The 26,908-nt window shown below is 39.1% G+C and overlaps 1 protein-coding gene across 1 annotated transcript; it reads right to left on the reverse strand.

Moving 5' to 3' along the window:
* Positions 1–769: 769 nt before the first annotated feature.
* Positions 770–26,125, reverse strand: LOC306765172 (calcium-independent phospholipase A2-gamma-like). The gene is made up of 10 exons (XM_079252544.1): positions 25,999–26,125; positions 24,364–25,669; positions 22,364–22,513; positions 21,263–21,414; positions 20,951–21,045; positions 19,590–19,761; positions 19,263–19,320; positions 18,702–18,896; positions 6,175–6,370; positions 770–2,634 (listed from the first exon to the last, which is right to left on the reverse strand). The coding sequence occupies exons 2-10, from the start codon at positions 25,591–25,593 to the stop codon at positions 2,366–2,368; spliced, it is 2,517 nt and encodes an 838-aa protein (XP_079108670.1). The 5' UTR covers positions 25,594–25,669; positions 25,999–26,125; the 3' UTR covers positions 770–2,365.
* Positions 26,126–26,908: the final 783 nt, after the last annotated feature.

A 26,908-nucleotide genomic window follows, 5' to 3' on the forward strand; every position in this document is an offset into this window, starting at 1 on the left:
GACTTGCCTAACGCTTAAGAAATCACATTTCAACCAGTTTAATAATATTTAGAAATATCTTCATTCTGTTCACTTAGCGTCAAATTATTCTGCTATGTTTGGTCAGGGTTTACTTTTTAAAGAGTTGAACATCCAGCCATGTTTCCTCCTCTGAGCTGTGTTCGTTGCATCCTTTTGCCTTCTTCAGCTATCTCTGTGTTTTCATGCGTGTAAGCAGTTGGTGGAGAGCTGTGTCGGTGCAGAGTGTTTATGCTGGAGGGAAATGTGATCCATCACTGGCCAGAGCTGTTATGCAGGTGCCTGAGCACAGCCTTGCACAGTTGTCTCATCTCACCTTACTCATTTTTCTGACAGGCAGCTCAAGGATGGGCCTTGAAATTAAATTCCCCTGACAAACAGTCCTACCTTCACAACATATATTTGAGTTTAGAGGGATAAAAATGGACTCTAAAGGACTAAGATGTCTAAGTGTATTATGTGGCTTTTGGATATAGATGATAGGTATATGTATGAGGTATGTCAGTCTAAAGAGAATAATCTAGCTGTTATAGTAGCTTTACGTGGATCACAAGCTTATCTTCCAATAATTATTCAACAGCATCCAGCGAGGTTCAGAGAAAGGTTTTAATTAACTCTCAAACAGACTTTACACAGGACCAACAGGAGAACACTGGAATTACATTAATCTGGCTGATATCAGTAATCATTTTACTTCAGGTCTCCCCTGGGAGTGATTCACACATCATGGTGTTAGTTATACAGTACTTGACCTGGTTAGGCATTAAAATGGACATCTGCAGTGCATTTCCCACCAGTGCATGTAGCAGCATATGAAGACCTCTTTGTAACTCAAAAAACAATTAAGCTATTTGAATAAAACCCTTCAAACATAACCTGCATGATTACAGCAAACATTATAGGACAGAAGAATAGCAGGTAAATATGCTGCTCAAGGTGGGACAGGGTGAAAGTGGCTTTTGAGATAAAGGCATCAAAGGAAAGAGGGCTCACCAAAGACAGCAGAAGTTGTGAATGGCCTGCAGGAAGTCCATAAAACCAAACAATGAAGCAAACATGAAAGCATATGAAACAACTGAACTTAAAAGACTAGAGTGTCCTTATGACGGATTCCATTTAGATCCTTTAACGCATCATAAATATTGATATTTACCATCATTTTTTTACATTTCTATGTATGTATAGCAGTATTACACATATAATACTCTAATGCCTGAAGTGGGCCCTCATCTAGTAATCTTACCGAATTACACAGTTTACATTAGCTGCATCATCAAATGTGCAAATTATTATAATTTCAGGTGAAACATGTCACATGCACTAGGTGCTCGATTCAACCTTGATTAAATCATTTACATTCAATACCGTTGTGTTTTACAGTGCTGCAGCTTGGTATCTCAGCTGAACAAACATACATTTTAATAACACACCAACTCTAAATTATTCTGAGGGTACAAACAAAGGTTTGTGAGGATTTACCGGTTGTCTTTTTTCTTTTCTTTCTTCTGTTTGTTTTTTTTTTTTTTAAAAGCTTTTAAAGGAAAACTTTTGATTAAAAAAAATGCTTACTTGTAAAAAAAAAAAAAAAACCCCAAACAAACCTGTAACTCCACTGTGAATGGCTGCTGTACACATTTTTATTGTTTATGATTGACTTCTGAACGAATATGAACAGGATATATGTTTAAGTGCCATCAGACCGACACAACTCTGACTTATTTGCACGGTAAGTGAAGTTGGTGCCAGCAGCAGGTTGACTTCCTTTAGCTTTAAGTCAGCAGAGTTAATGGCAATTTCAATTTCTGCTTTGTTGTTCCTCTCATTCCAGTCTTTCCTTCAAGCAAAGCCAACTTTCTACTGACTGACTTCAAATTTACCATTCAGCTGCACTGATCTTGGAAAGAAAGTGGAGAAACATGTTGCCCCAAATGATGAACTCTTCCTGTTAATGCGTTTGGCAGCTAATATTTAGCTGATACTTAATCTTGTTTTCAGAAGTTTGCAAATCTAGAAGCTATTTACAGCCATTACACTAAGTCAAATATTACATGCCAACATTAGCAAGGTAAATGTCTGCTGCCAAAGTAGTTGGCATGGGAAACTGCTAATGTGGCAAATGCCAAAGTGGTTCGCACATGAACACTAAAAAATATCTGTCAATGTTGGTAAATAAGGTAACATTTGGCATATTAGATGCATTAGAGTTTTTTTTTTTTAAAAAGAGCTACTCGTCAAAAATAATCAACTATGACACATAAACTGAGGCTCTATGAAATAGGTTTTTTTGTAAATTCTGAAGAAGGAAAGAGTTTTTGTGTGAATACAGGGAAAGGTAAATGCACCGGATCTAAAACTTGTAAGAGAGACCATTATACATGTCAACTCTGAGTCTGGTCCAATCAGTCATCCTCTGGACGGAGCTTTTCTCTCGGGTAAGGATGCGAGCAACCTTGTTCAGCTTCTCCTCATTCCTGTCCAAATAACGGACAGCGTCTGTCTGCAGCTGGTTGAGCTTCTCCTGTCGGCTCTCGTCCATGGAGATATCTTCATTCAGGAAGGGGTTGAAGCGGAAGTAAGTGTCTGCAGGGAGGAAGGCGTCGAGCATAGCGTGAACCTCTGGGGGAGGGGGGTGAAACAAAGGTGAGAGTGAGACCACACAACAAATTCATAAGCATACAAGTGACTTGCAAATGGCTCCAATATATAAAAACATGTAATGCAATGTTTAGAAGGAGAAAGGGCATGTGAAGTGAAACCTTGTCTGTCAGCACAATGAAAGCATCACATGCAACACTGAGGGAGTGCTTTGAGCTGAAAGTGTGAGGTAGTTCTGAGGGGGAAAAAAAGAAGTTTAGCTTGTCTATCATGGCTGTTTTCATTTGCTTTGCATGAGTGCTTTAAAATCAACTGCATGCAAATGCATACAAGCAAGCCTCGGTTAACAAAACAGCGTGAATGTGCCTGACGGATCCAAACAGCGGTTCCCACGGCGAGTCAAGGTTAACATGGATGTTATCTACATCAGCTGCCCTAAGGATTTGCAATACTAGTCATTTATAGGAAGGTATCTGGAGACATTAATTGATAATCTTAATGATATCATAGTGTAGTGGTTCCCAACCTATTTCCCCTGAAGACCCCTTTCATGGAACTACCAAAAAGCTGTGGACCCCTCCCCACCGGCCCAGTGTTGAAACCATACTTGGTTTTATGCTTTAATTAGCTGCTTCTCACCATAAAAAAAATGCATTTTGACTAAATGATTTCCTCTGACCAAACTAAAGTTAAGGTAATTATTCATATATAGGCATACTTTATTTCAAAATAAGGACAAATCATCTGCTCTGTGGCATTTCTTAAACATGTTTCATTTGCTAAAAAGCTCAGAGAGAGCGCAGACCTCTGCCTAACAGCTCATTTCCACCCATAGGTCTGGGGGAAATTACCAAAATCTCATATCCCGATATAGCTCATTTTACATCCCCATACGATATATGACGATATAAAATGTGTTTGTGTAATTTTGTTAATGTCCTACTTCAATATGATATGTAAACACTATTAGATAATAAATCAACTGTGCCTTAGATGTATGATGGTATTTGTAGCATGTTTAAAATCTTCATTTGTTCTTTTGCTGTAATGAAAGTTCCTGGGTGCCATATTTTTTCTCTTATGGATTGGAGTATCCAGAATTTAGCTGGGACCCAGATCGATCTTTGATATTGTTTAAAACCTGTTGGGAACTTCTCTTGTATTTTCTATGTGTCGCACTGAGCTGCTGGGAACGACAGTTTGGGGCGGAACCAGGGCCGCTTGTTGCGTCTGGAGTGCTCGCTCTAATAGGTCCGCGGCCATAAATGACAGCCTTCACAGCGGCCGCAAAGACAGCGGGGCATGAGGAGCATCTGACCGTGCCACAGGTGCCTGCAAGATCGGTAAGAAGGCAACTGGTAAGGGCATTCATTATATTTATGTGTGGACCTTTGATGTGCGCTTGATGCGCATTAATAGAGTGCAATGTGCCGTTTTGCCTGCATTTGGGCTTGTTCATTAAAATGTTTGTGGTGGAAAACAGGTGGCGTGGATTATCATGGTACATGAGTTATGGAGTTAATCTGGATGCTTTAATGTGCTAGGTAGGCTGAATAAATGCTTGACGCAAATTTTAGTGTAGGCTAAGTAATTTGGTGACACAACTGTGGTTTATGTGTATTGTGAATAATGTGTTTACTTTTATTGTTCATTTGTGTTAAAGGTTTTTTACCTGGCAAATTGACCACTAGAGTGAAACAGTTAAAAGGATATTAAGGAGTAAAAAGAATTGGAAAGACGCCTCGCCTGAGTAAATACATGTCGCTTTCATCATTGTGGGCACACCCTTTTTCAAGTGTGGGCTTAGCACAGAAGGAAATACACTTGAAAGTATGTATTCCAAGCACCCTGATCACTTATTGTGGAGTCACAAGCATTTATAAAGAAAATGGCTCTATCTCGTAATCATAAAGAATCCTTCAAAAAAATTCCTGGATCCAGATGTTGATCATCCAAAATGTAATGGAATGTAGGTTAGATCAAGACGCCTTCTCAGATTTAAAAAAAAAAAAAAAAAAAAAAAATCCAACCAGTACTTTTTGCATAAAATTGCAAATAAACAAACAGATAAATACAGGCAGAACACATGACCCTCATTGGTGGATGTAATAAAAGTGGAAAAGACATGGAGAGAATCCAAATGTATTCTGAGAAGATAAGGTTCTCAGCTCATTTCAGAGTGAACTGAGGAACAGTATGCCGTATGGCAGATGGATTCTTCTGTAAGCTATGCATTGGCATCCAGTTGTGGGTTAACCACAGTTTTGTAGCTGCCACTGCAAACCCCAGAAATTCCTCACATCCAGTAACACTCACAAGGTAAGCACCAGGATATTATAAACTATACAGCCAATTATGCTTTCAACACCTTTAGCTATATGAAATAACAGTGTCTTTGCCAACTAGTGCTTTTTTTTTTTCTTCCCCCCACCGCTATAATCAGTAATGCCAAGAATGAAGGAAAAATAATTACACAAGGACTCCAGGATGATTTTATTTTTGTCACAAGTGTTTGCTGCACTTCATAAGACACCCACCACACCAACAATCAACGGCAACTGGTTCCAAGCTGTACGCTTTTAGCATCCCAATCAGTACGACAACACATTACCTGCACAGCATTTCGGCACTGTCGCCGAGACTCTGTCGAATGTTGTGACTGCACAGCTGTTTCAAGAGAGCATGTACCCAAGGTCATATTTCCAAAGCACATGTTTTACATTCAGAGTAATGCTACTCCAGGCTCAAAAATAGTGCATGACTGCCTGTTCAGTTGAAAGTTTCATGCCAATTCCATGAAAGCTTTGTTTGAATCTAAAACCCGCTTTTAGCCTTATCGGTCCTGAACAAGAAACCAAGCTCCACTGATACACCCAAGACAAAGCAGGAAGCTTATGAACAGGCGGCTTTTGAAAAACAGAAAAAAATCTGTGATAAAGACTCTGTCTTATCTGCTGTTTCTAAACAACAAAGCCCACGAGAGAGCTGGGGAGGGCCTAATCCTGAATACAGGAGGAACAAGTGCAGGAAAGCATCTAGGTCACACAATCCACCACATAAGCAACAGGGAGGGGAGCGAGCCAAATTCAGACACAGCAGAAATGCCCATGACGAGAGGTGATAAGGAGACGATGGGGGCAACGCTACTCAGGGACACAACAGGATCTATTTGGGACAAACTTAACAAGAACGGTGGTATTTTCAGCACTGATAACATAAAACCCCCAGGATGCATTCATACACAGGCTCTTTATACTTAGAATTCATGGTGTGCCGTCTTTCAACCTTCAAGTGTAGACAAACAAAATGCAGTTAATCTAAAATCTCAGATTTTGCTGTTAGGTTGTGTCCCAGCCTTTTTTTCTTTTTTTTAAAATTATAATCCATTCATCAATATTTAATTTTCTTATGCATGTTTTAGGGTAGCTACTTGAAAATTACACTATCTACACAAGATACAACAAAAAAAACCCACTTTATGTAGATGGAAAAAACCCCCAATATTGAGCGTACATATTAAGTCAAACAAAGCCAAGACTTCAACACTGGAGTGGGACTTACCCTCAGTGTCTGTGGCGCTGCTGATCACATTGGTGAGTTTGGTTTTCAGACTCGTATATGTGGTGCTGTTTTTCCCAGGTGTTTCGAAGCGGCCTGTACCGAGTGAGACCACACACTCCAAGGGGGTGTTGGGCCACAAGCACTTACACTCATGGATTGCAAGAGCAGTGGGGTTGTTGATCAGCAGACCTCCATCCTGTACACAAAACAGAATTAAAAACCATGTTAGAGACCATAATCACAGGCTCCGAATGCTGTTTCATGGCAAAAACATGGGCACCAAAACCAATGAATTACTGTTTCGCAACCTATAATCTTTGGCACATGTTAGCAGCCAATAGATGATACTTTTGAAAAACATCTTAGAGGATGAAAAACAAAATAAAACAAAAACAAGTTCATGTGTAGTTACACGGCCATTTGTATGTCTACAAATCACAGTTCCAAACTGTTGTGTTTTTTTTCCCCATTTTCCCTTTTTCTCACAGTCAGGCTTGCTTTGATATCAAACAACCACCCAGAAGTGGCTTTGCTTTGGATCCATATTGTACCCCAGGCAGTGGGGGGAGTAACTGGAGATGCTGTGGGGATTGTTGAATAGGCATGAGGCTGAGGGGCCTCAGGGTTGCGAGCTGGCAGCAGGATCAAACACACAGAGGCCAGTCCTCATTAAAGGAGGCCAGGCTGGGTAAGAGGAACCGCAGAGACCCAAGTGTCTTGGGACACCGCAGGGGGAAGAGTGCTTGTTTATGGGACTGTGCGTATGGGGATGCTTGATTGATATCGCATTCCTGCTTTGAGTCAATGCATGTTACAATGTGGGTGTAACTGACAGTGAATGTCACATGGATTTACACATTGGAGAGAAGGGTGGGAATTAACCAACCTTTCACACACCGCTACAGCGGCAGCCAGACAGTAATTCCTTACAAATTTGTGGGAATGCATAAAGTGACAGATGATATGAACCCTACATCATCCACATCAATCCAAAACCCAGGAAACTAAAACTGCAAGTGTAACTGGCTACCGTAAACTGGAGACGCTGTCCAACTAGGAAACACTTTTGATGACGGCAACTTTTTTAAAATGTGCTTTTTTTCCAAAACAAAAACAAAACATGAATGTAACAGAAATAGTGCATTAAGAGGAAAAAATACATTAAACACTGAGAGGCTGCGGATACACTTGCAGTTCTATTAAAGCAGACCCAGGTACAGTGGTAGATTGGCCATTTGTCATCGTCTGCATGCAGACACTCTCATTATAATAACAATAACAGATTCTAGTAAAACGCTGTTAATGGCTCAGGTTTAGTTTGATGCGTTTCCTGTGTTATATTAATTAATTCAAACTGTTGCTGAAATTCAGGTTTAAGTCAAAAGAAAAACATGTTTTTCCTCCAAAAAACAAGTCCTGGTTATGTCTTTGTGCCGTGCGGTGGCTGCTTGTATTCATTATGTGCAGAAGCAGAAAGTGAGCCCACCTAGTGGAAAAAACAATCACGCAAAAGCCTGACTGTTTTCAGTTCTTTTTTTTTTTTTAATGGAAAAAATGTTTATGGCAGACCTGGTTCTTCAGAATACATAACAACAATTACTCTGTAACATAAACAGCCTGTAAAGACGTTCGTTGATCAAAAATAAGAGTGTTGTGATGAACCATCAACAAATACAGACATTTCTTCAACCAGTATCAGCTATGATTAAGAAAAACGTCCCATTGAGTTCACAATTTTACACAAAGTCCTGATGATCATCACTAACAGAAATGTTCTGCGTTTGTAGTATGTATGATGTCATGCTTGTTGAACTCATCTCATTCAAACATCTTAAATATGGGAAATTTCTCATATCTTTACTTTATGGCAGCAGCCTCAATTTTTGTGGTTCTGAAAGCATCGCCTCAGACATTTTATCATCACTTAGTCAATAAAGTTGGGAAGCCATCATATGATCTCACCAGATGAAAAGTTTAAGAAGCACAAAAGTGGTCATTTCCTCCCTATATTACTGTCTGTATGCATTTAAAGTTAGTTCAGCCCAATAATATGAACACAATTCACTTAAATGAAATTAATCATGTGTGAGAAATCTATGAATCCCCAAATGTTCAAACTTGAACTCCAAATTGATAAAATTATATTGAAATTAATCTTTTTGAGCCAATTAAAAACCAGAGCTGTTGAAGTCCTCCACGAGAAAAAGTTAGGTCTGATTGTGACTCTGAGGACAAATAATATTGTAACATAGTAATCCATCCTTTGGTTAAAATATTCCACGGACTATGTGTAGCGGATCCTTCAACAACAGTTTTTTGATAACTAGTAAAATGTCACGGTGGCGTGCAGGTGACGACCCAAATGTATGAAACGGGAGCCAGAGATGCAGGAAAAAGACGTATTTAATCCACAAAAAAGCTAACACAATGGACCAGCAATGAGGAACAGAAACCAAGAGGTATAAATACTGAGGAACAGAACAAGACACAGGTGAAAGGGATGAAACTAGACGAGACCAAGTGACTCTAATGAACAGGAACAAAGGCTAAACAAGAAACTAGGGAACTAAACAAAAGGAAACCAGAACTAAAGACACAAAACACACATCATGGCAGTATAAAGTCTGAATCTTTCTAATATGTTATCTTGTTGTGGTAGATAATGTCTGGTGTTTACCTGAAAAAGTTCTCTTCTGAATGTGACCTTTCAGTACTGATGCTTATTTTCCACATATTAGAAGTTGCCAGCTCCATAAGCTTCCTTGCACCTTCATGCCATATCAGACATGCAGGCTTTTGAAGTGCATGCCGATAACAAGCCAGATGGTCCCTCTCCTTGTTATTCACCAGGATGTGGGAGCAATGATTTAGGAAATAAATTCATATTTATATTCATCTGAGCACACAACATCTTTTGGCTTTGCCATGATCTACTTTAAATGAGCTTTGTCTCAGAGAAGATGGTGGTGTTTCTGAATCATGTTTCCTCGTGGTTTCTTGACATAATGGAGCTTTAAACATCATTTACAGATAGTAGCACACACTGTCCACACACAATCATTTCTGGAGATGTTTTTGAGCCCATGCTTTGATTTCTATGACAGAATCAACATTTTTTTTATGTAGTGCATCCTGAGGGCACAATGGACGTCTCACATTGATTTCCATCTGTATCCCTTGTAATCGGACCATCCATGTCTTTGCAATTTTAGATTTAAGAAAATTCTTACATTGCATTACTTTTTAAGAGACTTTTCCTCTCTAAGGTGCTCTTTTAATACCCATTTCACAGAGTTTTACCAACACGTCTGTTTTCAGCATAGGTCTAGCCTTTTATTGTTTTGGGTTTTTTTAATCAACAAAGTTGATGTTTTTTAATGATTTTTTAATTTAAAAAAATAGAAAGTTGATTTTTTTAAAATGATTTTTTAATAACAAAAAAATAAGACAGATTGAAATTTTCCTCTACACTTAAAGTTCTTTAATTTTTTCAATATTAAAAAAACAAACAGTCAGATCTTCACTACTGACCTGGGCGATATGACTTCAAATCAGTTTACCTTGATCATGATTATTAGCAATTATTTCAGTATTGTTTTACTTTTAGCTCTCATAGCTAACTGAAATTTTTTATTGCAAATACTTTTGCAATAAAAAGGCAGATATATAACAGACAGGTAGATAAATAAATAGTTTTCTATTTATTTAGCAGATATTTATATTTCCAAACATTTAAAACAACATAGATGAGCGAGAATACATTGATTATTGGTACTGAGTGTTGGTTTTAACTCATTTTGGATGAATTGCCCAGTACTACTTTCACTATCAAAAAGCAGATTTTCTTGAAGGTCTTGACTGTGTTCACCAGCTCTGAATTGACTGAGCAGGTGTTCTGAAATGGAGACAAGTTATAACTTTCAGTCCCCCGCTAATGAGACCATTGCACAGCGGATGTGTAATGTTGCAGGCTTTGGCATAGTGTGCAAAGTCGGCCACAGTTCCCGTGAAACTTGCCCCCAGCTTTAAGTACAAAGAGGCCATAACTGGGCCTCAGACTGTTGACATAACTGCCACTAAATTCAGAAAATGGAGCCTCACACAGCAGAGTAAATGATAAGAAAACTGCTTGGTTGTTTGGTTCCCAGCTGGGTTTGTCTGGTGCCCACTGCAGTAAGTTCCCTCTAAGTCTCTATTAGGACGATTCCAGCCAAAGCCTTTTCTCCCTTTTTCTGATTAATTTCGTGCTCTGCCAGACACCCTGCTGGTGCATAATGATGTGCTCTGGACAAACGACAACCTCAGCAGTTTTTACATGCTTTGTGACAAAGTGCAGCCTCTTTTTGTGACTTCCTTCACATCCATTTAATTTGGTGCATTTTAAGATTTTGACTTTCACATTACGAATGTAATAACTAACTTTCAGGTTGATTTAGGAATAGTCTTTACAGTATGTCATTCTAACACATTATTGACTTTAACTCATAGAGTTCATCAATCCATCAGAATGTGATATAAGAAGACATTTTAGTCTTTAATAAGTCACATTTCCTCACTTTTAGTTATGCCGCCAGCTCAACGGATGGCAGTCTGTTCCACTTCCAACTGTTCTTTAAGTCACATATTTATTTCCACACTTCAATATTCATGTATAAAATAAATAATAAACAAATCCCAGATAAAGTTTTAAAACTGTTGGTTTAAAAAAGATCAAAAGTTTAATTTCAGATGAAATTTAAACTTTCATTCATTCATTTTCTGAACTGCTTAATCCAATTCAGGGTCGCGGGGAAATTTAAACTTCAAACATTCAATTCAATTCAATTCAGCTTCATTTGTATAGCGCCACTTAAAAACAATGTTGTTACAGGGCACTTTACATACACATCATTTCAAGCCAATTCATACATAGCCTAGAATAGAAACCAACTGATTGCATCGAATCATGACTTCGATCCAATCCCCCATCCTGAGCATGCACAAGGCGGCAGTGGGAAGGAAAAACTCCCTTTTAACAGGAAAAAAACCTCTGGCAGAACCCGGCTCAGGGAGGGCAGCCATCTGCCTCGACATTCATATGAAAGAACAACATTCGGAAAATTTAGCATATGTGTGTGTGAAGCAACGTTGTGGAAGGGATTGGATGATGAACTGAAGAAATGTCCAAAAATAATTAAGTTCAAACATTGTGAAACAAATCAGTTTAAAAAAATAAGATCTTTTCAACAGGTGATCACACTAAGTCACCACTGTTTTTCTTCTTTTTAAAAAAATTATTTTTATGGCTTTTCTGTTGTTTGCAGAGATATATACCTCACTGTCTTTGTGGATACGTTTGTATGTTTATAAATATGAACGCAGGTAAATAATGTGATTGTAAATATCATTAGGTGGAATAGGGGCTGGATGACTGATTTGACTGCCTGTGAAGAAGGGGTGGGACTGAGTAGGCTTAAGCTTCTTCTCACACACTTTAAACATGTTTCGAACATTATTGTTGTGGAGTTAAATTTGCATTATTCAACATGTTTGAAAAAGTAAAATAAATAAAAACAGTTTGATCGATAGGAAAGTTGCGTCAGTAGCACTCCGGCTGTTCAAAGTTACTATTCAGTGTGATTTCCATTCCTGGCCCACTGCCACATACTCACACAAAGGTTCCTTGAGACCAAAGCATATTTGGAAAAGCACTGAAGTTAGAAACAATGATCTACTCAGGACACACCGCAAACAAGCTTTGCATGCAAAAATGCTCAACTTAATCTGTCAAACATGCAGCATGATGTGAAGCAAAGGTTGCCTCTATCCATCTGGATCTAGAGGGTTAACATTGCTCAAACTGTAATGTGCCATGTGTCAACAGAAATCATCCTAATAGGACACAATCTGAGGTTAAATTTCCACGACGAAGAGGAATTTCATCTTTAAATTCTGCCTTCTGAGAAGACTCAATGCTTTCCTTTGACCTTGTTTTCTGATTCTGGTAGAACTCAGTTTATACAGTGGAGGATCGTAGTTGGCCTCAACTTTGCCCCCCAGAAACTTTTTATTTATAGTGACTTGTAAAATTCTGGACACCCCTGGTCATCTTCTTCTTTGTGAGGATACCAGATAACCTAAATTCATAATTAAACATTATTCATAAGCATGAATAACAGGAAAGTTTTTTTAAAAATAAGACTTTATGCTAAGTTACCATTTTGTTTTGGTCTTTAATGGCTTTAAAATAATGAAATGCAGCCTTTGGCCTGGTGCACCCTGCATGGTTAGTACTGTTATACCCAGCGAAAACACATTTTACAGCCATGGACCCTTTCAACTCTTGCCATGGGGATTTTACACAAATTCTTCCTGGAAAATGCTTCATGCTCCGTGAAATCCTTGAATCATCATGCATGCTGTGCTCATTTGGAGATCAGTCCACACATTTTCTAAGTGGGATTGGTCAGGAAAGTGAAAATGACAACACAAATTCTTCAGCTTACACCTTTAGCGACCTTGTGAGTCAGCTGCTAGTTTTAAAGCGAGAAGCCATTCTCTTTTCTCATTCTCTGCAGAATCTTTTTCTTTAGTGGACCAGAAATGATAATGGTGATATTAAATAGTGCATTTTTTCCTCCAAACTTGCTTGAGGCCATTAACCATTTTCAATTTGGCACAAGCACTTAAAAAAGTCCTTCATCCTCAACACATCAACTTGATCTCTACTCTTCTTCATCATCTTTAATTGTCTAGCTTCTTCTGATCGTTTTCTCTTCTTGGCATCAATTATTAAAATGTTCTCTTTCCTGCTTAGAGAAACATGCTAATGTTTATTGGAGGCAAAGTTTAAGGAGTACTGATAAAGCTCTGAAATTTGTTTCACTTATTCTTCCTAATGATGACTGTGAGGAAACCATAACCGTAGCAACTTAATTAATGTCTAAGTCAAATAACACACACGCTAAAACCAAGCAATCTGTTTATTGTGCTGAATAAATAGAAAAGGAGGTTTCATAATTACTACTATGCCTTTTTGGGTGTCGGACAACATTCAAGTCACTTAAATTCCCTGTTTGAAATTTCTCAGCTTTCATGGCTTTTTGGGATGTTGGGATCTTCATTGTGTCAATATAAACTTCTTGAGAAGGAAAGGGTCAAATAGATCAGAAAGAGGTATCATGGTAGGGGAAAAAAAATCTGCAAAAGAGCGTTTAGAATAGTTAACCACATACACTCTCTCTACACATCTCGTGTATGCTCACATCTGTCATTGTTTTGCTTCTCTTAGTAACTACTTAAAAACATATCAAGGTTCATAATGTAGTTAATGAGTAAGCGTCCTTCATTTATGATTAAATTCCCAATCCAATCATTATCAGGACCAGTAAAAGTTATTTCAAGTCCCCAATTAAATTGACTCCAATTAGCAAAAGCAAACTGTCCCCTTTAGACAGCTTTCCTTGTGTTTGCGTCTCCTCCTGTGTAAACTCTGGGTTAACACCAATGATTGCCAAGGCTTGGGTCATTTTGAGCTGCCACAAACCAAGAATAAGTCCATCTTTTCTTTAAACCTAAATGAGGTGAGACATCAGTTCACATCAGGAGTGGTATTCACATCACAGCTTTAAAAGAGCAGCTGCGGTCATTACCCATTCCTCTCTAATGACAGAGTTCAGAGCTCCATGTGTCTTTTACAGGACTGGACTGGTCACTGAGCTCTGTCATGATTTATAATGAAGCTCTGCAAATGAGCTTCCCCTTTATCTTATAATTAGTTAAGGAAGTGTTACATAAGTCATGGACATCTGACTATTTCTGAGACAATAACTGGACTGTTTGCCACAGATGGCTGTTTCAATATATGAGAAGATAATTAGGTTGTTGAAAAATAAACTAAAAAAAATGCCTCTGTGCTCTCATTACCTTTCACAGATCTTGAAAACCAATTACTGGTGTTTGCACATAAAATGCTTCCAATCCATCTTCATGTAATGAGAAAAAGAAATCTGCTCAATGAGGAAAATCAATTGTCTAAATGGCATCCAATCCAAATAAAAGGCACCATTGTGAAAAGCGAGGATGAGAATGGGAACGGTGTGAATGCCGGTCCTATGCGTTGGCCAGGTCAAGTCAGAGGTCTTCATGGCATATTATATGATTACGTCGACTAGTTCCTCACTTGGCCTTTTAGCTTCACAGAGCTCAAAGGTCGCAGTGAGGTTCAACTCATCCTCCCAAGCCGTAAACAGAACAGGAAAACATCTGTGGCAAAGCCAGCATTGCCCCAGGCTGGCAAAACAACTGAGATATGTTGATAAGTTACCTTTCCCCACATGTTCTGCAAACTCATGGCACACTTGCACAAGCAGTATTAAAACTATTAATCATCTGTGCTGGCTGGAGCCACTGAAATTAAACTGCCACATCTCATGGAGTGATATAAATTGGTACAGAAACCCTCATTTATGTTTACTCAGTCAGAAATCTTTTTGGGTTTCAGTGAACAGTGAATTAAAAAGCCTATTTTGAGGATTTGTCTACTGGATAGTTGTAAAGAGGTGACTTGCAATGACGATAAACTGCAACTGAAGATGTACAGGTTCCAAAGACTGACATGTAGAGGCACTGCAGAAAAACTAAATTTGCAAAATGCAAAGCAGTGTGAGAAGGTAGAAGGGCTAGAGGCAGAGGAAGGAATAGAGAAACTATTACACTGCAGTCAGTGAGCATCAGAGAACCAACCTAATCCTCAAACAAGTGTGTCGGTTCAATCAAGTGTTTGTGCATGTGCAAAAACGTGTGTACAACAGAGCAAAAAGAGAGGTCAGCTGGGCAAACTGAAGTAATGTGACAATGGGACAATTACTGGGTGGGAAGCGGTCCCAAATCTGCATGAAACTGTGATTCTCAAACACAAGTACCACAAATCCTCATCTCTTCCCTGTGTTCACCAACAACTAATCCCTGTATATACATATTGATCTATGTCAGTTTCACTTGTCTTCTCCTTTCCAGAGAAAGTTGTCTGCATCAGAGCTAAAATATCTTCTGTAGTGTCTGAGCTGTATTTAGGGTTAACACAAGAGGGGAGAGCAAGGATAAGAAAGTGACTTAAAGCTTCAATTGATCCTTGTTGCCTTACTGAATCGACCCCATCTCTTCTCTCATAACACTGTGGTGCTGAATAAGTCATTTAGCACCAATAACTTTTTTTACGGGACGGGACCTCCTCGCCATTCCACACATGCCCTGCCATCTTCTGTGAAACATCTGCGGTCCTCTACAGCTGTGTACTTCAGAGCTGAGATAACCATGAGAGCTTAAATGTGAAACATGCACCACATCTCCCTCTTCATCTCCTCTGTTTTTCACTATTCTCCTTTGTTACCCATCCCTAAAGCATCCTCTCCGACGCAATGGTAGCTACCACTGAGCTTGGGTAACGTCACGGTTGCTCTGCTGCAAAGGTCTAACAGCAAGTTACAATTATCACAACGTTATGAGTCGAAATCTACGCCGACTCTGCGGCTGATTTGCATTCCAGCCTGAAGAATCACAGACACGCCAACGAAACAAATCAACGGTCTTCAAACGGGACTCAAACATTCCAGCCGTCATTCAGAACACGGCGCAGCAACTCTTGCGCTCGCTGCACAAAAGGGAGATTGTTCTGAGCTTGGATTAAGTGGAGAAGTCTGTGGGTGTCTGTGGAAAAGACTGAGATGACTCTCTCTCTAGGGAATCCTGACATCATACAGATAGCATGTTGTGTTCGCCGCTGGTTCCATCGTAAATAATGTCATCAGACAGGGTGGCATTTTGAAGATGGAGAAGCATCAAACTGGAGAAAAAAACTGTATAAAAAGTAATGAATTATAATTGGCTGCACAAATCAGCTCAGAACTCAGAGTGAATATTGGAAGTTTCAGTAGAGAAGAAAATAATACTGTCCAGTCCTGTTGTCTGCTATCAACTTCTTATTAAGTCAGACCTATTAATACAACCGTTTTCTTGTCAATTTCATTCTGAAGACGTCAGAATTTAGTGGCATACCAATATTATCGACTGATATCAACACTAAAATCAGTTTTTACTTTTTTGATGACATTTTACACAACATGCTCATATTAAATATTAAACTTATCAACTCAGTCTCCTCTAACTCAAATTTATAAAATGTAAATATATAGTTTCGTATGTAGTTTTCCAGATATTTTTGTTTGTTTGGCATCAGTATCAGTATTGGTTAATATCTATATCAGAAATGAAGAGTTGAACGAAATCAGTATATCGAACATCCTTACAGTTAAAGATTGTCTTTATAACATAATTAAGACTTTTATTTTAACAAAAGATAGGTAAAAACTAGCTAAGAAGAGTTGTGGAAAGCAGCACACGTCTTTCTTCTCAATCCTCCAAGTTTGAAGCGCGACACCTCAGCTCTGATATTACCTTGGACGGCAGAGTACAGCAAATGAATAAACAGAGAACTACTCTGAACATGGCAAACAAAATTAAATGCAGAACCCAGGGTAAAAAGTGTTTTTTTCCCCAAATGAAAAGCTGTTTAATGCCAAAGAGCAACTTAAAATATTCTCTTGTGAGTTATGAGCCCAAAAGAAGCGAAAAAAAACAAAAACAAAAAAACGTTTTATTACATCCATACTGAAGCTTTTTTCTTGTTTCAAACCAATTTTTTAATTAAACAAAATGGGAGAAAAACTCAAATGGTTTCATGTCAAAATGTGTTAAACATTAAACTACTGATGATGTCTCATCCTCTCACAGTGTAAGAGGAGGCGAATTAGCTGAGCTTGGAAAATAAACTCCATAATTAGAAAGTCTGTCTCTCCAGCCTCACAAAGCAGATGTAACAAGTAAATAGCTAAGTGCATGAAGAGGGAAGCCCGGCTTGAGATAATTTATGCATCTCGAGGCAGAAGGAGACCTGCGAGCCGGCATGCTGGGAAAATCTCCCTCCATAGGTGGGTTTTCATCAGCCAGTCCCTTTCATTTTCTCCCCCTGCTCCTCCTCATTCACATACACAATGAACACAGCTTCCAATTAAAAGTGGCGCTTCCAGCCGACGGTGGATATTGCCTTTGATGTAAACACAATCCCACTCGTGTATTCTTAGTTGAGTTTGTCAAGAGCCTGTACACTACATTAGTATTCTAAATGACAGTCTGATGAGACGTGGACATCCGCTATATTTAACACTGGTAATGACTAAATTCCCAAACTGGAGTGGACAGTGATTTGCATCCAAATCATCTTCTTTGTTTGTTGTCCCTTCTACTGATGTTACTTACAATTATGACTAAATCAAATAAAATAAGCAGGGTACTTATCACCTTATATGCCTTTACTGATGCTCTTTGTGCTTTTTGCCTGAGCCCAGAGCAGATATACATATTGATCAGCAGAAAGCTAAAGTAGGCTGCTCTTAGTTTTCTGATGGCTCATGCAGACCAGTTTACTGGTGGTGAATCGAAGTGTGTCTCTCAATGACTCTGCTCCTCACTCTGCAGTCAAAATGTAGCTGACTGGAAATGAACACTGACAAAAAGGAAATGGAGTTCCTCCCTCCCACTCGTTTTGCAGAGGATTTTTCTCATTAGGCTTTGTGAAATCCCTCAAACTCTTCCCCATCAACAATGACTGCAAAAGGCTTTATAATCCAGCGTCCTGACAATAAACCCTGCAGTATGACGCAGCGGACTGCGGTTAAACTGTCACACAGGATCTGCTGACTGGACGTTGTGAACAAGTGAAAGAAAAGTTGGAAGAAAATATACAGGACAAGCTACAGGCTTTCAAAAGGAACAATAAATAAATATATTAAATATGAGAGAAAAATAAGGTCAATAAGGAATGCACAGACTGAAGTGCAATGATGACTTAAGTGTTGCTGTGTAAGTTATGTGGGTTGTTGTATAAGTTATTGCGTTATTGACGAGACTTTATTGAATGAGGACCAGGATGAAGTACAATTTTTTTGTTATAATAACTCTGTTTATGTCAAAACAATGTTATTATCTAAAACCAATAGAAATGTGTCGGCAGAAAGCATAGGGGAGCCAGTAACCTTAAGAAATGTTTGCTGATAGGTGAGACAATTCAAGTGTTATGGGTCAATAAAAAACAAACATAACGATAATGTTTGGCATCATTGTGTATTATAGCACAAATGTGGGATTTAAGAACCTGGCCTTTTGTTGACTTACGCTGAGGTTCATGTGAAACAATGCAGGCAATCATCCTGTGTTTTAAACATCAAATAATGTGTTGGAAGCCCATTTAAAACTTAACTTAGTGATTTGCATGGGTAAAAAAAAAAAAAAAAAAAAAAAAACCAAGGAAAAAATTATTACAACAGCAGCTATTTTGAGTCATTATTGACAAAAAAAAAAACACAAAGACTTACAAATCAGGATTTAAACATCTGTTTAGGTTATTTTTCTTTTCTGCTTCTGAAACTAAAACTTGCACACATTATTGCCCAGAGAAATGTTGCCTTGGACCAGCTGCTAATGCGACTGACCTGGTGGAGATCATCTCCCAGTGCAAACTCCTGGAAATACCCAGGAGCTGCTGAAGTGGCACGAACAGCCTGCCACAGCTGGTGCTGGCACCCCCCCAGGTAGTGTGAGCGCATCCCAGGCAGCAGATTGTAGTTCCTGAACACGTAGGCCTTCAGTGGAAGGCCCCTGTTCACGATGGTGCTCACAGCTGCCACCTGTAAGTAAAAGAAATGGCATTCAGGATGACTTCCTCATTTAGCATGAAGCGGCATTTTACAAGGAAACGGGTGACAAATGCAGGACTGATATCCTGACAGATCAGTTTATCATATCCCTGCTTTCTGGGCCTCAGAGGAGTCTGATGACATCTGAGAACGCTCAGATGTCTTTTGACACATTGTCTTACATGGTTTTAGGATACATTTTTCATTCATCTGTCATAGACTAAGTCACGACAAACAGACAAGCTTTCTCCATAATATCAAAGTAAACACGGCAAGGTGAAGACTCACTCGCATGCAGTGAAACAAATCAAGAATAGAGGGTTAAAGAAAAAAAAAAAGATAAAAAATTAAAATCACCTTAGGGCATTCAGGGTTTCTTGATGTCTCCACCAGGAGGTGGGAGCCCATTTTCTCCCTGTTGAAGCACAGAAATGTTATTCTTTGGTTTATTAAGTTACAGTTTGCATCGCGTCTGAGAGCAAACTTTACTCTCTTTAATGAGACACTAGCTTTTGTGTTTAACTGCAACACGCTGTTGCATGTTAAAAAAAAAAACTCTTGAAATTCAACCCATTCCTTTTTAACTAGCTTCAATTAACTCCGTGTACTCTTATAAAAAATAAGCCTGAAAAATAGCAATGTCTTATCACAGCAACCGCCCCTGTAAAAAACAGTGAGACTGACTTGAGGATGTTTTCCCAGGCTTCGCTGTCATAGAAAGCATGGCTCCAGCCCATCTTCACAGTGCCTACAATCACGTTCTGCTTGAAAACATCAGCGCCGAGTTTCCTGTAAAGATCCTCACACTCTTTCACAGGGATTTGGTGCACACCTAGCATGAACCCTAGTACAGCACCTGAGGGAAAAACACACAAAAAAGCCAGAAATAGAAAAACAACTGAGACGCTGCTGTCATAGGGTAATATAGCTTTAGTTATTCATTTGGGAACGCAACAAGGTCATCTGTGCAGCTAACAAAGCACCACACTGCACTGCAGCTTGTTGCTCAGTTATTCTCAAGACTAAGTGGAACATAACACTTATGCCATGGGTTTTATTGTACTGGAAGATAACTGGCTGAAGGATTGTCTGTTAGGAATAACATTACCCACTAATGAGCCAATCAAAAGAAATAAAACGGTACTGACACAATCATTAGACATCCCAGTGTTATAATGTTTGCCCTCTTATAATTCCGGATCGCTAACACAATTAAGAAAGCACAACAGTGCTATGGAGCAGAGATAGGTCTACTAGAATAACGTCGGTAATCGAACTTGACAGATGCTCCTCTTGTAGATTTTAAATGTGTGAATGCTGTTTGATCAAGCAGGGAGATTATTTTACTATTTAACAGCATTCCTAAATCAAAGAATGAAGTTCCTACACTTTCTGAAGAAAACTTCAGACAAAGAAGCTCTTAGGTTTTGCAATCATATGTGTTGTGCAAATTAAATGCCATGTTCAACATGATGCGCCATGAGATATTTTGAGGATGGTGCACAGCCCCCCCTTGTGGTAACTCTTCATTCTGCAGAGTAGTGCAAATCCAACCAGCTATTAACAGATCAATAACAATTTTAAGAATCTATCAATTTTTAAAACAAAATGTAATGTAAAAAAAATAGTAAAACTACTGCTTGTATGTTTGCTTTGACCCAGTAGATTGCGGCAACACAGAATGATTGATGTGTGCAGTGCTGCTGGGGAAATTGAGGTCAAAACAAGAGCAGGGCAACAAATGGGTCAGCGAGTGATCTGTGCAGCCCGTCCAGTCTGTGCTGCACTCTGTTCTGATAATCCACATACACGCCTCTGTCTACAAACACACACACACACACACACACACACACACACACACACACACACACACACACACACACACACACACACACACACACACACACACACACACACACACACACACACACACACACACACACACACACATATATATATATATATATATATATATATATATATATATATATATATATATATATATATATATATATATATAGAAGTAGGGCAGGAGGATGACATACCTGTGCTGACACCACAAATATAGTCAAACAGTTTGTAAATGGGTTTGCCAGTCAGGGTTTCCAGCTTTTGTAAAGTCTGAAGAGCAAGAAGTCCCCTAAAAAAATAATGCCAGACACACAACTTTGATAAACATACACATTGTGACACAAAGGAGAGAAAGTTTGATCGAATGATTCACAATAACAAATTGTACAAAAAACATTCAGATGTGGACTTGGAATCAGTTAACATTTTTTGGATCTATGTTTAGAAGACATGAGTCACTTGTATTTAAAGGTTAAGACAAGAAAAAAGTAGAGCTTTAAATGCACCTTAAACCTCCTCCATCTATGGATAAAATCCGTACGCCTCGGCTTTTAACGGGTTTATGATGACCAACTAGTGCGAGAGCTTCTCTGACTGCTGCCTTTAAGCCCGGGTCAGTGGCCTGCTTCAGACGTAGGAGGCAAGGGACAACCTTCTCCTGCAGAACATAAACATGCAAAAAGCTGTCCGTATTGGAAATAGAACCTGCTGTCAGTCCACAGTGATGTAACGCGGATAAAATAAGAGAGATACATTTACTTCTACAAAGTGGTTGTATAGAAGTAAGATAATGGAAATGAGGTCGAAACTAAAGGCAAATATCATTTCATCATCAAAAACTACAGGAGATGGATTTCAATGTGACTACACTAATTTAAACTGGCTGTAAATACATCCCAACAGCCAAAAGTAACATGACAAAATAACGTTTTATTAAGTTTAAAATGAATCTGGAAAATGTCTGAGAGTACTGTGTCTCACAGCACAGCTGCAATGAGATCACCCTCTTTTTTTTTTATATCAAAAGCCTTTTGCAAAGTTTGCATTCTCTCCCAACAATATGCAGAGCCAAAACCTTTTGCTGGGTTACAGAAATACAATGACCTTGGTAAAAAAAAACCCCAAAAAAAACTTATGTTCAGTACAGAGCAAATTCCTGACATTCTCAGAGATGAGACTGTGACATAAATATACCCCACAGTTCGCAGTTTGCATTTATCTACCTCACATGAACTTTTACAGAACTATCTACAGATCACATGTTCTGTGATGCTGCAACCTATATCATTTACATGCTATGGATTCTGAAGAAAATACACCAGAGAACATGATTTATATGTAACAAACATGAAAGCATGTTAACAAACACTTTTAAGCTTAGCGGGGGGGGTATTTGGATGTACATTTGGGGAAAGACAATTCAGTTTTTGAATAAAGATCAATTTTACAAAGCCAATGAATGCTTAATCCATGCAATCATGATTGATCAATTGTAGTCAGAGAAGCTATCAGCATTAAAGTTCATTCTTTTTACAGCTCTATATGGCATGTTGTTGCAACATGCATTGATAAAAAAAAGAAAAAAAATGCTTGTTTAGATTCCTTACTTTGATGGCAACACCGCGAGTTTCTGGAAACTCCAACAGATGGTAGCTTAAGTCCTCCACCCTGCTGATGTAGACCCTTACATCCGATGCTCTGTACAGAGCCTGGACCAGGGCCCGAGTTCGGTTGTCAACGCTCACTCTAGCAATGATCTAGGAGACAGAAAAAAAACAATTCACAACCAGGTCAGCTTTTAGTTATAACGAGTTGCAAGATTCTCAGTTAAAACTTTACATATTGTGTGGTTCATCACATAAACAACTTTAAAATGTATACATAATAACCTCACTGAAGCGATAGTAAACAGATGTTTGCTTTATTACTTATGAATTAAAGTGAATTAGACTAAAAGTGGAAGATAAAAAGTTATACATCTTAACCAGTATTTTTGCATAACCACTTGCTTGGGTAACAGTTTGTCACAGTAGTACACTCAATAAACTGTTCATTACAGATACATAGAAAGTTGTTTGATTAGTTCTCCCCTCTAATAGTACCAGTTGGTGTTCTGTAGATTACTGGAAAGCCTGAGTCTCTTTTACAACTAGTTATAACTAACAAGGGAACAACACGGCTAAACATGTGGGTAGCGCCACAATAGATGTGCCAAAACCCTCTGCAGTATTCTTCTGTTGGTATTCATTCTTGTTTTGAGACTCAAGTGTTGCCAGATGTGCACCAGTCACCCGATGTATGACTGGCACCTGTTAGGCACCTAATTGGAAGATATATTTGGGACCTAACTCCTTCGTCCCGGATGACATCACTGTCCAACATGAGGTCAGGATTATCGTAGAGTACATCCAGGAGAGTATGGATTGGCATCCCATGAGATCAAACATCGACCATACTAAATTTTCCTGGGATCAGCTTGAGTGTATTGAACATTGCATGGTGCTTTGACTGCAGTCACACATTTTGTCATTCCACAGAAGCACGATACTTAAAAGTTATGCCTCATTGCAAATGTGGCTTGTCAAGCCTTCCTACAAACAAAACGACTGCGAGACCAACTGTTGTTATAAAAGGTAATAAATCATTTACCAAACACAAATGTCCTCACTTTTTCTGCTACGTTTATACAGCTCCTTCAGGCTGGGGAATAAAAAGTTTTAGAGGAGCTTTTTTCCCCCATGTTTTCATATAAAGGAGCAAAAAGCTAAATGCTTTCTGTTGTAAAATACTCCAGATGAAATTACACCTCTAATTCCTTCACTCCAGAAATGATTCATTTGTGCTCATTGCTCCTTTAAAAACATGTGAATTACAGGCACAGAAATAAATGTTTCCTTTTTGTGTTGTCCCTCTGAAGGGGTCGAGACAGCGAATCACTGCTCGTGTGAATTGGCACGTTTTACGCCGGATGCCCTTCCTGCCACAACCCTCTGCATTTATCTGGGCTTGGGACCCTCAGAGAACTGTTCCCCTCGAAGCTGCAGCAATGTGCGGGAGCAGGACTTGAACTGCTGACCATCAGGCCACAAGACAAGCAGCTCTACCACCCCATGCATGGAAATAAATGTAATGTTTCTAATTTTTTTTTTTCATGTCTCCACAACACACTAGTGTTGTGGAGCTCGAAGTCCACAAATGTGAGACCCTTTAAATGAAACCCCTGTTGACTTCTAACCACAAGGGGGTTATTTTTGATGACTGATTCCCAGAACTAAGGCAGCATGTAAGGACACTGCCTACTAGCGTATAGAGTGGTGATGAGTGTCAGTGAATGGACTAGAAACAAGCTGGAAAAATATACCAGATACTTGATGTAGGCACCATGTTTGCCTTAATCACAGGCAAAGACCATACACCAGTGTTAACTATATACATCTAATATCAAATATCAATCAAATATCCTACTGGTTGAGGCTGTAAACCAATAAAAAAAAAAAAGCTATGCTATCCCAAATAGCTGTGTGACAAATGACTCATGTAGCTAATTACTCTATTTAATATAGTTATAATAGCTCAGTGAGTTACATACTGCTTTGTGCAGACTTACCTTTTCGCGTTGGAGTAGAAGTTTTTTGGCTTTCTCCTCTGTTGTCATCTGCTCTTTACTGACTGCGACCTCAGCCTGTTTTACTGACAGCTCCTCAGGCTTCTTCTCCTCCAGTGCAGCACTTTTGGGCTCCCCTGTTCTGAACTTCGGGACAAGAGGAGCGATGTAGTTTCCAACAAATGCCTGCACAGTGGGAGCTGAATAGGACAGATACTGTCCTAAACCCTTCTTGGAGGAGGGTGGGATGACTGGGGCAGCAGGATTTGTTTTATCAGATACCACTATGAGGTTTGAGGTTTGTTGATCCTGAGATGAGGCAGCAGAGTTTTGAACATTGTCTCCTTTCTTGGCCTGAGTCTTTGTGCTACTGCCGAAGTAGGAGTTGATGTGATGAGCTAGATAGGTGTAAGTTTCATCCAGGCTGGCTGAGAAGGTGCTGGGATGGAAAAGTGCTGTGGTTTCTTTGGAAGTTGTGCCTTTATTCTCGGTGTCTTTCAGTGATGATGGAAGTTCCTCTGGCTTCCTGGCACAACCAGCTTTGACAACTGGAACGACCCGTCTCAGCTTTTTCTCCTGAACATCACGCACAGTCAAGATAGCAGCAGTGACAGTCACTGGGTCAGGGCTTTGAGGCTGAGTGGAGGTAGTGGAAATGGCATTCAATGCAGCAGCAGAAGAGGCAAGAGGCGGATTGGCAGAGGACGGGTTTTTTACTGATTTGGGTAAAGTAGATGCAGGAGGTGAAGCACCATTTGTGGGAGCAGGAGTTGAATCAACTTTTGTTGGCAGTTCAGCGCTTGCCTCAGCCTTTTTACGTGCCTTTAGAGCATTAGCTTTGAGACGGGACATTTTGGACAGGAGCTCTGTCCCACTCACAGCTTTAGAAACTGTGTCCAGTGTGCTCTTGACCCGTGACATGTGTTGACTTAGACTGACAGACCACCTTGAGGCTGAAGTGTTCAAATACAGGGAGCTGGTGTGGAGTCCCAGCCGGTGCCTAACTTGGTTGGCTTTAAAGATCCATCCCTTTCGGCCCCGAATCCGCAGGTGATGTATGTGCTTCAAGTTGGGGTAGCCAGTGTTGTAGAAAACAGGTAGTGACACATGAATCCTACAGTGAGAGGTGGCAGACAAAGGATGTGATGCTGCTGACTTGTGAGCATGTGTTTTCCACATAAGAGATGCTCTGTTTATTTTCTCCCAGGTATTTGGAGCCCATCTATGATTCATATCGTCTCAGAGCAGAAGAGTTTATGCCATCCAAAGAAATATTGGGGGTAAACGCTGTCTTTCTTTTGACATTAGCCTGGTAATGAACGACAACAACAAAAAAGGACGATGTTTACATGACAAAAACAAAATTAATAATAAACAAAATCAAAGACGAAAAATGAAATGAGGAAAATAAGTCTGAAAGATGACATTAAAAATAATACAAACAATGAACTTTTCTATATATGTCATTTAAACATTGTTAAGGTTATGACAATGAATACACTTCTCTAGGAAGTCACAACTGTGGACATAAATGTCTGATGTATGTATAGAAAATTATTAACATCGGTAACTAGCTTAGCGCGTCTTGCTACTATCGTTAGCATTCACAGAGGCCACAAAAAACATAAAATTTCATACCAGTTATTTATGTTTCCGTTTCAACAATGTCCGGAATCCTTTAACATTTCCATTATATGGCCCTTTTCGTAAATCAAAACAGAAAGTACAACCAAGAATAAAATGTCTTGGCTCTTTTGACCTAACAATTTCCAGAATGATGAGACGGTGACTGTCGAAAGAAAAACAACAACCACGTGGTTCTCCTTCTGTCTTACCATTGGCTGTCTGAAAGTTGGCCCATAAATAGAATCTGTTGATTGGTTGTGAGCACTCTTCTACAATTGGTCGATCTGTGTGGGTTTAACGTGTTATACACAAACCAGCACACCCCGATATAAACCCGGGCAGGCGGTGTCAGAGCATTTGGGAAGGTCCTCACTATTCATCAACGCTGGCTCATCAACTGGAAAACTCTAAAGTCTTAATTTTAGTACATTGGAGTTACCCAACTCAACTAAATGAACACTACCAATTGTGGGCGAGAAGTAACTAACACAACTGATTACTTAACCTAGGTTTGTGTCTAAGGAAACTGGAATTTAGTCAGTTACTGAATGCAGATTGTTTTATTATTAGCGTGAGAAATTAAAAGAAAGAAAAAGAAAAGATAAAACAAATGAATGTCTCATTTAAAAAAAAAAAAGAATTTATGTTAAGTGTTATTTAGGAATTATAAAATGTAGGTAAACAAATAAATCATCAACATTCTAATTAAAACAGACCTATGAGGGGAGGTTGATGACGTGCCCAGCTCAGCACATTTGGTGTTGTTTTTTAAGTCATATGTTCTAAGTTGTTCTGAAAAAAAAAAAAAAAATCATCAACAGTGTAATTAACTGATCATGCCCGGTCGTGTAATCTACTTTGCGTTGACTTGCTTATTTTTGTACCATGGTTACGTAATCCTAATTACTTGTTTCTTCTCAGT

This window comes from Telmatherina bonti, assembly GCF_933228915.1.
Source record: "Telmatherina bonti genome assembly, chromosome: 2".
Lineage (NCBI taxonomy): Eukaryota > Metazoa > Chordata > Actinopteri > Atheriniformes > Telmatherinidae > Telmatherina > Telmatherina bonti.

Excerpts from the sequence above, each read along its gene's own strand:
- LOC306765172 (XM_079252544.1), bottom strand. The coding sequence starts at position 25,593 with ATGAATCATAGATGGGCTCCAAATACCTGGGAGAAAATAAACAGAGCA. Across the intron at positions 19,321-19,589 it reads GCCTGGGAAAACATCCTCAA|GGAGAAAATGGGCTCCCACC; the intron begins GTCAGTCTCACT and ends GTGCTTCAACAG. Across the intron at positions 6,371-18,701 it reads TGGGAGATGATCTCCACCAG|GATGGAGGTCTGCTGATCAA; the intron begins GTCAGTCGCATT and ends TTTTGTGTACAG.